This window comes from Tachyglossus aculeatus, chromosome 7 (genome assembly GCF_015852505.1).
Source record: "Tachyglossus aculeatus isolate mTacAcu1 chromosome 7, mTacAcu1.pri, whole genome shotgun sequence".
Taxonomy (NCBI): Eukaryota; Metazoa; Chordata; class Mammalia; order Monotremata; family Tachyglossidae; genus Tachyglossus; species Tachyglossus aculeatus.
Window position 1 is genome coordinate 17,685,920 of NC_052072.1, and position 17,935 is coordinate 17,703,854.

Sequence of the window (17,935 nt, forward strand, 5' to 3'; positions counted from 1 at the left end):
TTCTCTAGACTTCTAGACTGTGAGCCCACTGATGGGTAGGGACTGTCTCTATATGTTGCCAACTTGGACTTCCCAAGCGCTTAGTACAGTGCTCTGCACACAGTAAGCACTCAATAAATACGACTGATTGATTGATTCTCTGGGCCTCAGTTACCTCACCTGTAAAATGGGGATTAAGAGCGTGAGCTCTAGGTGGGACAGGGATCGTGTCCGACCCAATTAACTTGCATCTACCACAGCGCTTAGGGCAGTGCTTGGCACACAGTAAGCTCTTAACAAGAACCATCATTTTTTAAAAAAAGTTCACTGCGGGCAGAGAACTTGCCTACCAACTCTGCCATATTGTACTCTCCTGAGCATTTAGTACAGTGCTCTGCCCACTGTAAGCGCTCAATAAATACCACCAACTGATGGCCTAGAGCACAGAAACTCACCGACAGACCCTAGTCTGGGCAAGCCACGCTTGTGGAAGCAGCGTGGCTCACTGGAAAGAGCCAGGGCTTTGGAGTCAGAGGTCACGGGTTCAAATCCTGGCTCTGCCAATTGTCAGCTGTGTGACTTTGGACAAGTCACTTCACTTCTCTGGGCCTCAGTTACCTCATCTGTAAAACGGGGATGAAGACTGTGAGCACCCCCACCCCCCCCACCCCCCGTGGGACAACCTGATCACCTTGTAACCTTCCCAGGGCTTAGAACAGTGCTGTGCACACAGTAAGCACTTAACAAATGTCATTCATTCAATCGTATTTATTGAGCGCTTACTGTATGCAGAGCACTGTACTAAGTGCTTGGGAAATACAAGTTGTCATTATTATTATTATTATTAGTCCCAGGGCAGCACCCCAGGGCAGACCATCAGCTACTGGGCAATAAGAGTGTAACAAGAGCGTCTGGGAGGCCAAAAGAAATTCTTGACCCTGCTCTTTAAGAGATGGGAAATATCTTATAACACTCTGTCCCACACATTACATTGTATCCCCCTTCTAGACTGTGAGCCCGTTGTTGGATAGGGACCGTCTCCATATGTTGCCGATCTGTACTTCCCAAGCGCTTAGTACAGTGCTCTGCATTCATTCATTCAAGCGTATTTATTGAGCGCTTACTGTGTGCAGAGCACTGTACTAAGCGCTTGGGAAGTACAAGTTGGCAACGTATAAAGACGTTCCCTACCCAACAACGGGCTCACAGTCTAGAAGGGGGATCCCAGCCTGGCACTCATTCATTCAATCGTATTTATTGAGCACCTTCTGTGTGCGGAGCACTATACTAAGCGCTGGGAAAGTACAATTCAGCAATAGAGACAATCCCTGCCCACACCAGGCTTACAGTCTAGAAGGGGGAGGCAGACATCAAAACAAGTAAACAGGCCTCAACATAAGTAAACAGAATTCTAGAAATATACATATCTCTGCACACAGTGAGCGCTCAATAAATACGACTGAATGAATGAATGAATTACAGCTTCCACCCCCAACACCCGTGAAGCTGCCGGCAGGCCGGACAGATAAGCATATGTCTTAGATTAAGGACTTTGGCTCCTATTCCAGTTCAGTGCAGGAGTTAATTAGCTCCATGGAGGGCCTGACCGCAGTTGGGATCCCGGCTTGGGTCTCCGCCCAGGCTGGGCTCCTTCCACACTCATCTGGAACCTCTCCCCTACTAGGATTCTCTTCACCCCCGGGCAGGAGGCATTGGTCCTCCCCAACCGGTTGCCACCCTGACCGATTTCTCCCTCGTCGGCAATCGACGCCGACTCTCGGCACTTTGAACCCGTGGATGCTCGCGGAATGCCCGGACCTGCCTATACCAGTACTGCAACTTTGATGAAGGCCCTGTTTCTCCAGTGGCTACCAATCAACCTACGCATCAGGCAGAAACTCCTCACCCTGGGCTTCAAGGCTGTCCAATCCCTCGCCCCTTCTTACCTCACCTCCCTTCTGTCCTTCTCCAGCCCAGCCCGCACCCTCCGTTCCTCCGCCGCTAATCTCCTCACCGGGCCTCATTCTCGCCTGTCCCGCCGTCGAACCCCGGCCCACGTCCTCCTCCTGGCCCGGAATGCCCTCCCTCCGCACATCCGCCAAGATAGCTCTCTTCCTCCCTTCTGAGAGCTCACCTCCTCCAGGAGGTCTTCCCAGACTGAGCCCCCTCCTTCCTCTCCCCCTCGTCCCCCTCTCCATCCCCCTCATCTTACCTCCTTCCCTTCCCCACAGCACCTGTATATATGTTTGTACGGATTTATTATTCTATTTATTGTTTTACTTGTACATATCTATTCTATTTATTTTATTTTGTTAATATGTTTGGTTTTGTTCTCTGTCTCCCCCTTCTAGACTGTGAGCCCACTGTTGGGTAGGGACCGTCTCTATATGTTGCCAACTTGGACTTCCCAAGCGCTTAGTACAGTGCTCTGCACACAGTAAGTGCTCAATAAATACAATTGATTGATTGATTGATTGTTTCCTCCTAGGCCTGGGAGGGAAGCGAACTTGGGCTCCAGCCCCGGCTCTGCCACTGACCTACTCTGCAACGCTGGGCAAATTGTCTACCCTTTCTGGGCCTCGTTCTTCCCATCTGTAAAACGGGGATCCGATTCCTGCTTCCCCTACCTATAATTCTATTTACATCGATGCAATAGGTTGCCAACTTGTACTTCCCAAGCACTTAGTACAGTGCTCTGCACACAGTAAGCGCTCAATAAATACGACTGATTGACCGTCCACTTGCTTTGTTTTGATATGTTGCCTGTCTCCCCGCTTCTAGACTGTGAGCCCGTTTGTGTAGGGATTGTCTCTGTTGCCGCACTGTACTTTCCAAGTGCTTAGTACAGTGCTCTGCACACAGTAAGCACTAAATAAATACAATTGAATGGATGAATGAATGAATGAATATCTCTTAGATTGTTAGCCCCGAAGGATACAGGAACTCTGCCCCGATCCGATTATCCTTTAACAATCCCAGCATTTAGCACAGTGCCTGACAAGTAGCAAGCACTTTCGTAAAGGCTGTAATTATTCTTATTATAACCCGAACCTACAGCAAACTGCAGGATGGTTGACTTTTTTTTTCCCAACTACCTGTGGTGAGGGGGGCCAAAGACAGCACGGATAATTGAAATCCACAGATAATCCCAATACCTCCTTTTCGCTGAAGTTTTTACCACAGCGATTAACACGGACATTAGGGGCTGGTTCAAATTTCGGCTCTTCTGATTTTCCCTGTCTGGTAAAAGGAAATGAAATGATCCAAAGGGACAAGGAAACAAAAGGATCAGGGGGTGGGGTGATCTACAGCCTGGATAAGGGTCAAATTCATCGCCCCCCCGGGCTCTTGTGAGAGTCTCAGTGAATCCCTGGTCACCTCCTGCTTGGATTTTCCCTCCGTCTTCTCTAATCCACAATGTGAAAAATCCCCTCTAACTACTCGTGACCAGTTTTCCTGATGTTCCCAAACAGTAATAACGTTATCTGTTAAGTGCTCACTATGTGTCGAGCACTGTTCTAAGCGCCAGCATAGATACAAGCTAATAATAATAACAATAATGTTGGTATTTGTTAAGCGCTTACTATGTGCCAAGCACTGTTCTAAACGCTGGGATAAATACAAGATTATTAGGTTGTCCAACTTGGGGCTCACAGTCCTGATCCCCATTTTACAGATGAGGTAACTGAGGCACAGAGAAGTGCCCAAAGTCGCATAGGTGACAAGTGGCAGAGCCGGGATTAGAACCCATGACCTCTGTCTCCTAAACCCGGGCTCTTTCCACTAAGCCACGCTGCTTCTCACAGCGTGTTTCTCACGCGGCTGATCAGTTTGGACACGGTCACTGTCCCACAGGGGGCTTATGGTCTTCCTTCTAGACTGTGAGCCCACTGTTGGGTCGGGACCGTCTCTATATGTTGCCAAATTGTACTTCCCAAGCGCTTAGTACAGTGCTCTGCACACAGCAAGCGCTCAACAAATACGACTGAATGAATGAAATCCCCTTTTACAGATGAGGTAACCGAGGCACAGAGAAATTAAAGTGACTTGGCCACGGTCACACAGCAGATTGCCCCCTCTCCCGCTCGTCGTGAGTGGGGAAGTGTTTCTATGTATCTATCGACTGTGTTATGCTGTACTTTCCTACGCGCTTAGTACAGTGCTCTGCACACAGTAAGCGCTCACTAAATAGGACTGATCGATTGACTGACTGACTGTTTTTTCCAGTGGGCAGCCGTCCCGCTGGGGATGTCGTGGTGTAGGTCGGGCGAGCGCTTGTGGCCCCCGGGCTGACTCTGCCTCTTCGCGATCTGCCCGGGAGAGAGCCAGGGTCACTGTCATTTGCCTGGGGGAAATCAGTCGGTGTGGCTCTCTGGATAATTTCTGGGAAACCGGCTCCGGGTTCTCTCTATTTTCCCCTTGTATGATTTTTTGGGGGAGGGGTGTTAATTTTTCTTCTGAAAAATAATCACCTGGATATAAGGAGACTTGACTAACCTAAGGGAAGGAGCTGCTCCCCAGAAAGTTTCTGACTTGCTGAGCTTTTCAAGGCAGAGGCCCGAGTAAGGGTTGCTCCGTTTGAAACGAAGTCCCTGCAAGTTTCTTCCGCGCTCCGAGCTCGCACCCATCACCCCATTCTTTTAGCAGGGGCTTCGCACTCGTGGCACAGAGCAGGGACTCACGTTGAAAGGAGAGAGTCTGCACTTTTAATGGTATTTAACGCACGACTCAATGGCTTAACGCATCCTTTGGACTGGATCCCAAAGTCCCATTCCCCTTTCGGGAAATCGCTAAGCAGTGGTCAAGGGATAGTTGGGAAAACTGAAATCCAGAAGTAATGAATTCTCAGATAGCAAGGTGTGCGTGTTCAGCTCGGGAGGGGAGCCCGAACTGGAGGGTGGGGAGGGTTCCCATGACGTTTTGTTTTGTTGTCTGTCTCCCCCTTCTAGACTGTGACCCTGTTATTGAGTAGGGACCAGCTCTATATGTTGCTGACTTGTACTTCCCAAGCACTTAGTACAGGGCTCTGCACACAGTAAGCGCTCAATAAATACAACAATGAATGAATGAATGAACAAAAGTCCAGGGGTGATGCGGTCCTAAACTGCCCCTCCCTCAAACACACGCTCCCTCCCGTCGCCACCGTGGAAGGCCCGACGGGACACGATCAATCAATCAATCAATCGTATTGATTGAGCGCTTACTGTGTGCAGAGCACTGTACTAAGCGCTTGGGAAGTACAAGTTGGCAACATAGAGAGACAGTCCCTACCCAACAGTGGGCTCACAGTCTAGAAGTGTGCGTCTGCTCACAGTCGCAGAACGTGGGGAGCACTGCCTTAAGACTGTGAGCCCCCGCGGGACAGGGACTGTGTCCAACCTGATTAACCTGTATCTACCCCGGCGCTTAGAACAGTGCTTGGCACGTAGTAAGCGCTTACGGTTGCCCATCCACCTCCGCATCAAAGAAAAACTCCTCACCGTCGGCTTTAAAGCAGCCCGTCACCTCGCCCCCTCCTACCTCACCTCTCCTTCTCCAACCCAGCCCACATTGAGAAGCAGCGTGGCTCAGTGGGAAGAGCCCGGGCTTTGGGGTCAGAGTTCATGGGTTCAAATCCCGGCTCCGCCAACTGTCAGCTGTGTGAATTTGGGCGAGTCACTTCACTTCTCTGTGCCTCAGTTCCCTCATCTGTAAAATGGGGATGAAGACTGTGAGCCCCCCGTGGGATGACCTGATCACCTTGTAATCTCCCCGGAGCTTAGAACAGTGCTTTGCACATAGTAAGTGCTTAATAAATGCCATTATTATTATTTATACTTGGCTCCTGTGGTGCCACTAACCTTCTCACTGGGCCTCCATCTCGCCCATCTCGCCGCCGACCCCTCGTCCACGTCCTGCCTCTGGCCTGGAACACCCTCCCTCCTCAAATCCGACAAACAATGACTCTCCCCGCCCTTCAAAGCCTCAGTAAAGGCCCATCTCCTCCAAGAGGCCTTCCCAGATTAAGTCCCCCCCTTTCTTCTTCTTGCATCGCCCTGACTTGCTCCCTTTGTTCACCCCGCCTCCCAACCCCACAACACTTGTGAACGTATCTGTCATTTATTTATTTGTATTAACGCCAGTCTCCCCCTCCTAGACCGTAAGCTCGCTGTGGGCAGGGAATGTGTCTGTTTTTGTTGGACTGTACTCTCCCAACCGCTTAGTACAGTGCTCTGCACACAGTAAGCGCTCGACAAATTGACTGAATGACTATTATTACGAATTACTATTATCTATTATTAGTAAAGAAGTGTGGCTCAGTGGAAAGAGCATGGACTTTGGAGTCCGAGGTTATGGGTTCAAATCCCGCCTCCGCCGACTGTCAGCTGTGTGACTTTGGACAAGTCACCTAACTTCTCTGTGCCTCAGTGACCTCATCTGTAAAATGAGGATTAAGGCTGTGAGCCCCGCGTGGGACAACCTGATCGCCTTGTAACCTCCCCAGTGCTTAGAACAGTGCAGCTAGTAAGCGCTTAATAAATGCCATTATTATTATTATTATTACTGCCCACGCTGGGAGGCAGTCAGCTTTGGAGCTGCCCCCCACCCCCGCTGGTAGTCAGCCTCCCTATTTCCCCATAGAGAAGGAAGTGCTGACATAAGGAGCCTTTAAATTTGGTCTCCCTGCTTGCTCAAACCTCTTGCGCTGGTTTTTAATCGGAGCCATCTCGGAGCTGGCTGTAATTAGGGGCGCACCTGGCCCGACCGGTGACGGAGGCGGCCACAGCCTCCCTGCCTTCGGGGCCCCGAGGCTCGGGCGCCATCCTGCAAGACATGCCCCCATCACCCCATCCGCAGACAAATGAGCGAGTCTGCCGTCAGGGCCGTTTCCCTTTGGGGTGGGGGAAAGGCAAGTTAATTTAAGAAAAACACGCCGGCAGGCGACACCGACCCCACGGCTCAGTGAAAACACTTGGCTCAGCTGCGACTTCTGGGTTTCACTAGGATCCCTCGGAGGGCGACCGACAGCTTGGTTTGCTGGGCCTCGTTTGGCCGGTACTCGAAGCCGCCCAAAAGCACCGTCCGAGGCTTCGGACCCCTCCGAACAAGGAGGACCAAGGCCTAGCGGGAAGAGCCCGGGCCTCGGGGGCGGAGGGTTCTCATCCCGGATCCGCGCTCGCCTGCTGGCGGGTCACTTCGCTTCTCCGTGCCTCAGTTTCCTCATCCGTAAAATGGGGATTCAATACCTCTTCTCCCCCCTACTGGGAGGCCCACGGGGGACGGGGGCTGTGTCCGACGTGATTAACTTGGATTTAGCCACAGAGTAAGCGCTTAACAGATACCGTAGCCTTCCCAAATGTCCTCAGCCCTCCTCATCACGCTGTAACCAGGGTCACCAGGCTCCTAAAGCACGATGTGGGTGGGGGAGAGAGGATTACGGGGCGGGTTGGGAGAGGGGGAAGCCTTGGGCTTCCCTTGCAAGCACTGAAATCAGGTCCGCTGAAAGGAAACAGCAACTCGCAAGCCATTTCTACATGGCCCGGTGAACTTCCACTTCTTAAAACCTCAACGGAACAAGGAAGGAAAAGAACGCAGGCTGCGAATGGGGGCTGCAGTCCCCCCCCACATTTCACCCCCACGGAGATGAGAAGCAGCGTGGCTCGGTGGAAAGAGCCCGGGCTTTGGAGTCAGAGGTCACGGGTCCAAATCCCGGCTCCGCCACTTGTCAGCTGGGGGACTTTGGGCAAGTCGCTTCGCTTCTCTGGGCCTCAGTTCCCTCATCTGGAAAATGGGGATGAAGACTGGGAGGACCCCCGTGGGACAACCTGATCGCTTTGTATTCATTCATTCAATCGTATATGAGCACTTACTGTGTGCAGAGCACTGTACTAAGCGCTTGAACCTCCCCAGCGCTTAGAACAGTGCTTTGGATATAGTAAGTGCTTAATAAACGCCATCATCATTATTATTATTATTATCCCCAGGCATCCATCCTTCTAAAGGTCAAAAAAGGTGGGCTTTCCAAGTTTCTCCCAACCGCAGACACTTAGCTAACGAGAACACTAAAAATCAGCTTCCTTTACTTTTCCAAAGTCTGTCTTATTAGTTCAGTGACTAATCTGATAAAGTGTTTGCAACTCTAATCCAGTGCGGGTTCGGGACGTCAATTGGGAGCAGGTTGAAATCCCGACAGGGAGAATCCCGGCACCGGAGAGGCCTTCTCGGGCATTCCCAAGTCTTCCCCGCCCATGCGACACGTTAGGCGTGGAGACAGGGAAGCGGACTGAATGGGAATGCTCCCTCCGGAGCTCCTCTAGTCCGCAAGCCCGGGGATTGTCTCGCCTTACTGCTGTATTTATTGCTTTCCAAGTGCTTAGTCCAGTGCTCTGCACAAAGTGAGCGCTCAATAAAGGCGACTGAATGAGTGAATGATGCCACCTGGGCATCACCCCGCGGCCCACCCGAGAACAGGGCATTGTGGAAATGTAAGAGGGGGAGGCAGGGGGTCCCGACTAAATGAGTGAATGATGCATGTTCATATCTATAATCCTGTTTATTTATATTGATGTCTATATACTTGTTTTGCTGTGCGGCCCACCCGAGAACAGGGCATTGTGGAAATGTAAGAGGGGGAGGCAGGGGGTCCCGACTAAATGAGTGAATGATGCATGTTCATATCTATAATTCTGCTTATTTATATTGATGTCTATATACTTGTTTTGCTGTGCGGCCCACCCGAGAACAGGGCATTGTGTTAATGTAAGAGGGGGAGGCAGGGGGTCCCGACTGAATGAGTGAATGATGCATGTTCATATCTGTAATTCTATTTATATTGATGTCTACTTGTTTTGCTGTGTACATAGCTATAATTCTATTTATTTATATTAATGCCTGTTTACTTGTTTTGATGTCTGTCTCCCCTCTTGTAGACTGTAAGCCCGGTGTGGGCAGGGATTGTCTCTCCTTATTGCTGAATGGTACTTTCCAAGCGCTTAGTACAGTGCTCTGCACACAGTAAGCGCTCAATAAATGCGATTGAATGAATGAATCACCCCACGGCCCACCCGAGAACAGGGAATTGTGGAAATGTAGGAGGGGGAGGCAGGGGGGTCCCGACTGCATGAGTGAATGATGCATGTTCATATCTGTAATTCTGTTTATTTATACTGATGTCGACTTGTTTTGCTGTGCATATATCTATAATTCTATTTATTTATATTAATGCCTGTTTACTTGTTTTGATATCTGTCTCCCCTCTTGTAGACTGTAAGCCCGGTGTGGGCAGGGATTGTCTCTCCTTATTGCTGAATGGTACTTTCCAAGCGCTTAGCACAGTGCTCTGCACACAGTAAGCGCTCAATAAATATGACTGAATGAATGAATCACCCCACGGCCCACCCGAGAACAGGGAATTGTGGAAATGTAAGAGGGGGAGGCAGGGGGTCCCGACTGAATGAGTGAATGATCATCATCATCATCATCAATCGTATTTATTGAGCGCTTACTGTGTGCAGAGCACTGTACTAAGCGCTTGGGAAGTACAAATTGGCAACATCTAGAGACAGTCCCTACCCAACAGTGGGCTCACAGTCTAAAAGGGGGAGACAGAGAACAAAACCATGTTCATATCTGTAATTCTGTTTATTTATACTGATGTCGACTTGTTTTACTGTGCATATATCTATAATTCTATTTATTTATATTAATGCCTGTTTACTTGTTTTGATGTCGGTCTCCCCTCTTGTAGACTGTAAGCCCGGTGTGGGCAGGGATTGTCTCTCCTTATTGCTGAATGGTACTTTCCAAGCGCTTAGTACAGTGCTCTGCACACAGTAAGCGCTCAATAAATACGATTGAATGAATGAATCACCCCACGGCCCACCCGAGAACAGGGCACTGGGGAAATGTAAGAGGGGGAGGCAGGGGGTCCCGACTGAATGAGTGAATGATGCATGTTCATATCTGTAATTCTGTTTATATTGATGTCTACTTGTTTTGCTGTGTACATATCTATAATTCTATTTATTTATATTAATGCCTGTTTACTTGTTTTGATGTCTGTCTCCCCTCTTGTAGACTGTAAGCCCGGTGTGGGCAGGGATTGTCTCTCCTTATTGCTGAATGGTACTTTCCAAGCGCTTAGTACAGTGCTCTGCACGCAGTAAGCGCTCAATAAATACGACTGAATGAATGAATCACCCCACGGCCCACCCGAGAACAGGGCATTGGGGAAATGTAGGAGGGGGAAGCAGGGGGTCCCGGGGGGCCACCGGCCGTGCTCCGGCCCAGGCCTGGCACTACCCTCCCGCCTCCTCCCTCCACCGACCCCGAGACCCCCGGGGGGCAGGGGGTGGGGGGGAAGGCTCCGCCCCCGCCCCCTCAATCATCGTGAGCCCTTCCTGTGCTCGGAGCACTGTGCTAAGCGCTGGGGGAGAGGGCCAATGCAATGACATTTATTTATTTCTTTTATTTGTACATATTTAGTCTATTTTATTTTGTTAATATTTTGTTGTCTGTCTCCCCCTTCTAGACTGTGAGCCCGCTGTTGAGTACGGACCGCCTCTATATGTTGCCAGCTTGGACTTCCCGAGCGCTTAGTACAGTGCTCTGCACACGGTAAGCGCTCAATAAATACGACTGAATGAATAACACCAGGATTCGTTCACAGGCTACAGAGAGCTCACCTGCTCCATGAAGGGGGGGGGGGGGGGGGGGGGGGTTGCGTGTGTGTGTGTGTGTGTGTGTGTGTGTGTGTGTGTGCGCGCGAGCTTGTTGCTGGGTCAGGACCGTCTCTATCTGCTGCCGACTTGTGCTTCCCAAGCGCTTAGTCCAGTGCTCTGCGCACAGTAAGCGTTCAATAAATACGACTGAATGAATGACTGGATATTTGGTTTGTGTGTGTGTGATAATGATAGCATTTATTAAGCGCTTACTATGTGCAAAGCACTGTTCTAAGCGCTGGGGAGGTTATACAGAGATGAGGTTGTCCCACAGGAAGCTCACAGTCTTCTTCATCCCCATTTTCCAGATGAGGGAACTGACGCCCGGAGAAGTGAAGCGACTTGCCCAAAGTCACACAGCTGACAAGTGGTGGAGCTGGGATTTGAACCCATGACCTCTGACTCTAAAGGCTGGGCTATTTCCACGGAGCCATGGTGCTTCTCTACACATCTGTGTGTGGGGAGGGGGTGTATACGTGTGTGTGTGTGTGTGTGTGTGTGTGTGTATTTGTATGTGTGTGCACGAGAGGGGGTTGGGTGTATTTGTGTGTGTGTATTTGTGTATGCGTACGTGCTTATGTGCATTTGTGTGGGGGGGGTGCATTTGTGCATGTGTACGTGTGGGGTGTGTATGTGTACGTGTGTGTGCATTTGTGCGGGGGGGTGGTGGCTTATTTGTGCGTGTGTACGTGTGGGGTGTGTGTACTTGTGTGTGGGGGGTGTATTTGTGTATGTGTACATGTGTGTGCACTTATGGGGGGTGGGGATTTATTTGTGTTGGGGGTGTGTTTGTGTATGTGTACTGGTGTATTTGTGTGTGGGGGTGCGTTTGTGCATTCATTCATTCAATCGTACTTATTGAGCACTTACTGCATGCAGAGCACTGTACTAAGCGTTTGGGAAGTCCAAGTTGGCAACACATAGAGACGGTCCCTACCCAACAGCGGGTTCACAGTCGTGAGTGTGCATTTGTGTGTGCGCACGTGCGGGTGCTCCTCCCCGGCTCCCCTCACAGCACCTGTATATATGTATGTATGTTTGTACGTATTTATTACTCTATTTTATTTATTTTACTTATACATATTTATTCTATTTATTTTACTTTGTCAATATGTTTTGTTTTGTTGTCTGTCTCCCCCTTCTAGACTGTGAGCCCGCTGTTGGGTAGGGACCGTCTCTATCTGTTGCCAACTTGTCCTTCCCAAGCGCTTAGTCCAGTGCTCTGCACACAGCAGGTGCTCAATAAATACGACTGAATGAATGAATGAATGAATGTTGGGTAGGGACCGTCTCTAGATGTTGCCAACTTGTCCTTCCCAAGCTCTTAGTACAGCGCTCTGCACACAGTAAACGCTCAATAAATACGATTGAATGAATGAATGAATGAACTTGTCCTTCCCAAGCGCTTCGTCCAGTGCTCTGCACACAGGAGGTGCTCAATACGAGTGAATGAATGAATGACCTTGTCCTTCCCAAGCGCTTAGTCCAGTGCTCTGCACTCAGTAAGTGTTCAATAAATACGATTGAATGAATGAATGAACTTGTCCTTCCCAAGCGCTTCCTACAGCGCTCTGCACACAGGAGGTGCTCAACAAATACGAGTGAATGAATGAATGAACTTGTCCTTCCCAAGCGCTTCGTCCAGCGCTCTGCACACAGGTGGTGCTCAATAAATACGATTGAATGAATAAATGAACTTGCCCTGCCCAAGCGCTTCGTCCAGCACTCTCCACACAGAAGGCGCTCAATAAATCCGATTGAATGAATGAATGAACTTGTCCTTCCCAACCACTTCGTCCAGCGCTCTGCACACAGGAGGTGCTCAACAAATACGACTGAATGAATAAACGAATGAATGAACTTGTCCTGCCCAAGCGCTTCGTCCAGTGCTCTGCACGCAGGAGGCGCTCAATAAATACGATTAAATGAATGAATGAACTTGTCCTTCCCAAGCGCTTCGTCCAGCACTCTCCACACAGAAGGCGCTCAGTAAATCCGACTGAATGAATGAATGAACTTGTCCTACCCAAGCGCTTCGTCCAGCACTCTCCACACAGAAGGCGCTCAATAAATCCGACTGAATGAACTTGTCCTTCCCAAGCGCTTCGTCCAGCGCTCTGCACACAGGACGCGCTCAATAAATACGACTGAATGAATGAATGAAAGTTGGGTCGGGGCCATCTCTAGTTGTTGCCAACTTGTCCTTCCCAAGCGCTTAGTCCAGTGCCCTGCACACAGGAGGTGCTCAATAAATACGATTGAATGAATGAATGAATGAATGTTGGGTAGGAACCGTCTCTAGATGTTGCCAACTTGTCCTTCCCAAGCGCTTAGTACAGTGCTCTGCACACAGGAGGAGCTCAACAAATATGATTGAATGAATAAATAAACTTGTCCTTCCCAAGTGCTTAGTACAGCGCTCTGCACACAGGAGGCGCTTAATACAAATGAATGAACTTGTCCTTCCCAAGCGCTTCATCCAGCGCTCTGCACCCAGGAGGCGCTCAATAAATACGACTGAATGAATGAATGTTGGGTTGGGGCCGTCTCTCTATGTTGCCAACTTGTCCTTCCCGAGCGCTTAGTCCAGTGCTCTGCACACAGGAGGCGCTCAATAAATACGATGGAATGAACGATGGAATGTGTGTGTGTGTGTGTGTGCAGTAAATAACGATTAAATGAATGACAGTGTATGTGTAGTTGTGTGTGTGTGTAGTAAATACGATTGAATGAATGACTGAATGAATGTGTGCGTGTGTGTGTAGTAAATACGACTGAATGAATGACTGAATGAATGTGTGCGTGTGTGTAGTAAATACGATTGAATGAACGACTGAATGAATGTGTGTGTGTAGTAAATATGATTGAATGAATGACTGAATGAATGTGTGCGTGTGTGTAGTAAATACGATTGAATGAATGACTGAATGTGTGTGTGTAGCTGTGTGTAGTAAATACGATTGAATGACAATGTGTGCGTAGTAAATACGATTGAATGAATGACTAAATGAATGCGTGTGTAGTTGTATGTGTGTAGTAAATACGACTGAATGAATGACTGAATGTGTGTGTAGCTGTGTGTGTAGTAAATACGACTGAATGAATGACTGAATGTGTGTGTGTAGTAAATACGATTGAATGAATGACTAAATGAATGTGTGTGTGTAGTTGTGTGTAGTAAATACGATTGAAGAATGACTGAATGAATGTGTGCGTGTGTGTGTGTGGTAAATACGACTGAATGAATGACTGAATGTGTGTGTGTAGTAAATACGATTGACTGAATGACTGAATAAATGTGTGTGTAGGAAATACGATTGAATGAATGACTGAATATGTGTGTGTAGTAAATACGATTAAATGAATGACAATGCGTGTGTAGCTCTGTGTGTGTGTGTGTGTGTGTAGTAAATACGGTTGAATGAGTGACTGAATGTGTGTGTAGTAAATACGATTGAATGACTGACTGAATGAATATGTGTGCGTAGTAAGTACGATTAAATGAATGACTGAACGCGCGTGTGTGTAGTAAATACGGTTGAATGAGTGACTGAATGTGTGTGTAGTAAATACGATTGAATGACTGACTGAATGAATATGTGTGCGTAGTAAATACGATTAAATGAATGACTGAATGCGTGTGTGTGTAGCTGTGTGTGTGTGTGTAGTAAATACGGTTGAATGAGTGACTGAATGTGTGTGTAGTAAATACGATTGAATGAATGACTGAATGAATATGTGTGTGTAGTAAATACGATTAAATGAATGACTGAATGCGTGTGTGTGTAGCTGTGTGTGTGTGTAGTAAATACAGTTGAATGAGTGACTGAATGTGTGTGTAGTAAATACGATTGAATGAATGACTGAATGAACGTGTGCGTGTAGTAAATACGATTAAATGAATGACTGAATGCGTGTGTGTGTAGCTGTGTGTGTGTGTAGTAAATATGGTTGAATGAGTGACTGAATGTGTGTGTAGTAAATACGATTGAATGAATGACTGAATGAACGTGTGTGTGTAGTAAATACGATTAAATGAATGACTGAATGCGTGTGTGTGTAGCTGTGTGTGTGTGTAGTAAATACGGTTGAATGAGTGACTGAATGTGTGTGTAGTAAATACGATCGAATGAATGACTGAATGAACGTGTGTCTGTAGTAAATACGAATAAATGAATGACTGAATGCGTGTGTGTGTGTGTAGCTCTGTGTGTGTGTGTGTGTGTAGTAAATACGGTTGAATGAGTGACTGAATGTGTGTGTAGTAAATACAATTGAATGAATGACTGAATGAATATGTGTAGTAAATACGATTAGATGAATGACTGAATGCGTGTGTGTGTAGCTGTGTGTGTGTGTGTGTGTGTAGTAAATACGGTTGAATGAGTGAATGTGTGTGTAGTAAATACGATTGAATGAATGACTGAATGAACGTGTGTGTGTAGTAAATACTATTAAATGAATGACTGAATGCGTGTGTGTGTAGCTGCGTGTGTGTGTGTGTGTGTAGTAAATACGGTTGAATGAGTGAATGTGTGTGTAGTAAATACGATTGAATGAATGACTGAATGTGTGTGTAGCTCTGTGTGCGTGTGTGTAGTAAATACGACTGAATGAATGACTGAATGCGTTTGTGTGTGTAACTCTGTGTGTGTAGTGAATACGATTGAATGAATGACTGAATGCGTGTGTGTGTAGCTGTGTGTGTCTGTAGTAAATACGATTGAATGAATGACTGAATGCGTGTGTGTAGCAAATACGATTGAATGCGTGACTGAATGTGTGTGTAGTAAATACGATTGAATGAATGACTGAATGAATGTGTGTGTGTAGTAAATACGATTAGATGAATGACTGAATATGTGTGTGTAGCTGTGTGTGTGTGTGTGTGTAGTAAATACGGTTGAATGAGTGAATGTGTGTGTAGTAAATACGATTGAATGACTGACTGAATGAATATGTGTGTGTAGTAAATACGATTAAATGAATGACTGAATGTGTGTGTGTGTAGCTGTGTGTGTGTGTAGTAAATACGGTTGAATGAGTGACTGAATGTGTGTGTCGTAAATACGATTGAATGAATGACTAAATGAACGTGTGTGTAGTAAATACGATTGAATGAATGACTGAATGCGTGTGTGTGTGTAGCTGTGTGTGTGTGTGTGTGTGTAGTAAATACGGTTGAATGAGTGACTGAATGTGTGTAGTAAATACGATTGAATGAATGACTGAATGAACGTGTGTGTAGTAAATACGATTAAATGAATGACTGAATGCGTGTGTGTGTAGCTGTGTGTGTGTGTGTAGTAAATACGATCGAATGAATGACTGAATGAACGTGTGTGTGTAGTAAATACGATTGAATGAATGACTGAATGCGTGTGTGTAGCTGTGTGTGTGTAGTAAATACGGTTGAATGAGTGACTGAACGTGTGTGTAGTAAATACGATTGAATGACTGACCGAATGAACGTGTGAGTGTAGTAAATACGATTGAATGAATGACTGAATGAACGTGTGTGTGTAGTAAATACGATTGAAGGAATGACTGAATGAACGTGCGTGTGTAGTAAATACGATTAAATGAATGACTGAATGTGTGTGTAGTCAATACGACTGAAGGAATGACTGAATGAACGTGCGTGTGTAGTCAATGCGATTGAATGAATGACTGAATGCGTGTGTGTGTGTAGCTGTGTGTGTGTGTGTGTGTGTAGTAAATACGATTGAATGAATGACTGAATGAACGTGTGTGTAGTAAATACGATTAAATGAATGACTGAATGCGTGTGTGTGTAGCTGTGTGTGTGTGTAGTAAATACGATCGAATGAATGACTGAATGAACGTGTGTGTGTAGTAAATACGATTGAATGAATGACTGAATGCGTGTGTGTAGCTGTGTGTGTGTAGTAAATACGGTTGAATGAGTGACTGAACGTGTGTGTAGTAAATACGATTGAATGACTGACCGAATGAACGTGTGAGTGTAGTAAATACGATTGAATGAATGACTGAATGAACGTGTGTGTGTAGTAAATACGATTGAAGGAATGACTGAATGAACGTGCGTGTGTAGTAAATACGATTAAATGAATGACTGAATGTGTGTGTAGTCAATACGACTGAAGGAATGACTGAATGAACGTGCGTGTGTAGTCAATGCGATTGAATGAATGACTGAATGAACGTGTGTGTGTGTAGTAAATACGATTGAAGGAATGACTGAATGAACGTGCGTGTGTAGTAAATACGATTAAATGAATGACTGAATGTGTGTGTAGTCAATACGACTGAAGGAATGACTGAATGAACGTGCGTGTGTAGTCAATGCGATTGAATGAATGACTGAATGAACGTGTGTGTGTAGTCAATACGATTGAAGGAATGACTGAATGAACGTGCGTGTGTAGTAAATACGATTAAATGAATGACTGAATGTGTGTGTAGTCAATACGACTGAAGGAATGACTGAATGAACGTGCGTGTGTAGTCAATGCGATTGAATGAATGACTGAATGCGTGTGTGTGTGTGTGTGTGTGTGTGTGTGTGTCGGTGGCGGCGCGCGTGCGCACCCACCTGAGCAGGCTGGACAGCGGGTGTCCGGAGGAGCCGAGGGACCCGCCGGGGCCGCCGCCGGAGGAGGAGGAGGAGGAAGAGGAAGAGGAGGAGGAGGATGCGGAGAAGGCGGAGGACAGCCGCTTCCCCGACAGCAGCTTCTCCACGGCCGGGAGCTGGCCGGTGCGGGCCGCCTCCAGCAGCTCCTGCTCCTTCCCCATCGGTCGATCTGTCGGACGGACGGACGGACGGACGGACGGCTGCCCCTCACCGCGCCGCCCGCCCGCCCACACTGCCCGTCTCCGGGCAACGCGGGCCCTCAAAAGGCCGTGGAGAGCCCCCCCACACCCTACGTCACTTCCGGCCGGCGTGCTACGTCATCGCGTCCCCCTCACGGCGGGCGCGCGGACCGCGCACGCGCGTTGTCGGCCGAGCGCCCCCCCCCTCCCGTCATCATCAATCATATTCATTGAGCGCTTACTATGTGCGGAGCACTGTACTAAGCGCTTGGGAAGTACAAATTGGCAACATATAGAGACAGTCCCTACCCCACAGTGGGCTCACAGTCTAAAAGGGGGAGGCAGAGAACAAAACCATACTAATAAAATAAATAGAATAGATATGGACAAGTAAAATAAATAAATAGAGTAATAAAGATGTACAAGCATATATACAGGTGCTGTGGGGAAGGGAAGGAGGT

At 47.7% G+C, this 17,935-nt stretch overlaps 1 protein-coding gene across 4 annotated transcripts in view; it reads right to left on the reverse strand.

The window, feature by feature from the left end:
• ANKS1A (ankyrin repeat and sterile alpha motif domain containing 1A) overlaps positions 1–17,475 on the reverse strand; it is a 255,025-nt gene extending 237,550 nt beyond the window's left edge. For all 4 annotated transcript variants that reach the window (XM_038748704.1, XM_038748705.1, XM_038748706.1 and 1 more), the window contains exon 1: positions 17,257–17,475. In XM_038748704.1, the coding sequence (XP_038604632.1) occupies positions 17,257–17,456 (200 nt within the window). In that variant the 5' untranslated portion in view covers positions 17,457–17,475. The remainder of the gene's footprint in view (positions 1–17,256) is intronic.
• Between the last annotated feature and the right edge of the window lie 460 nt (positions 17,476–17,935).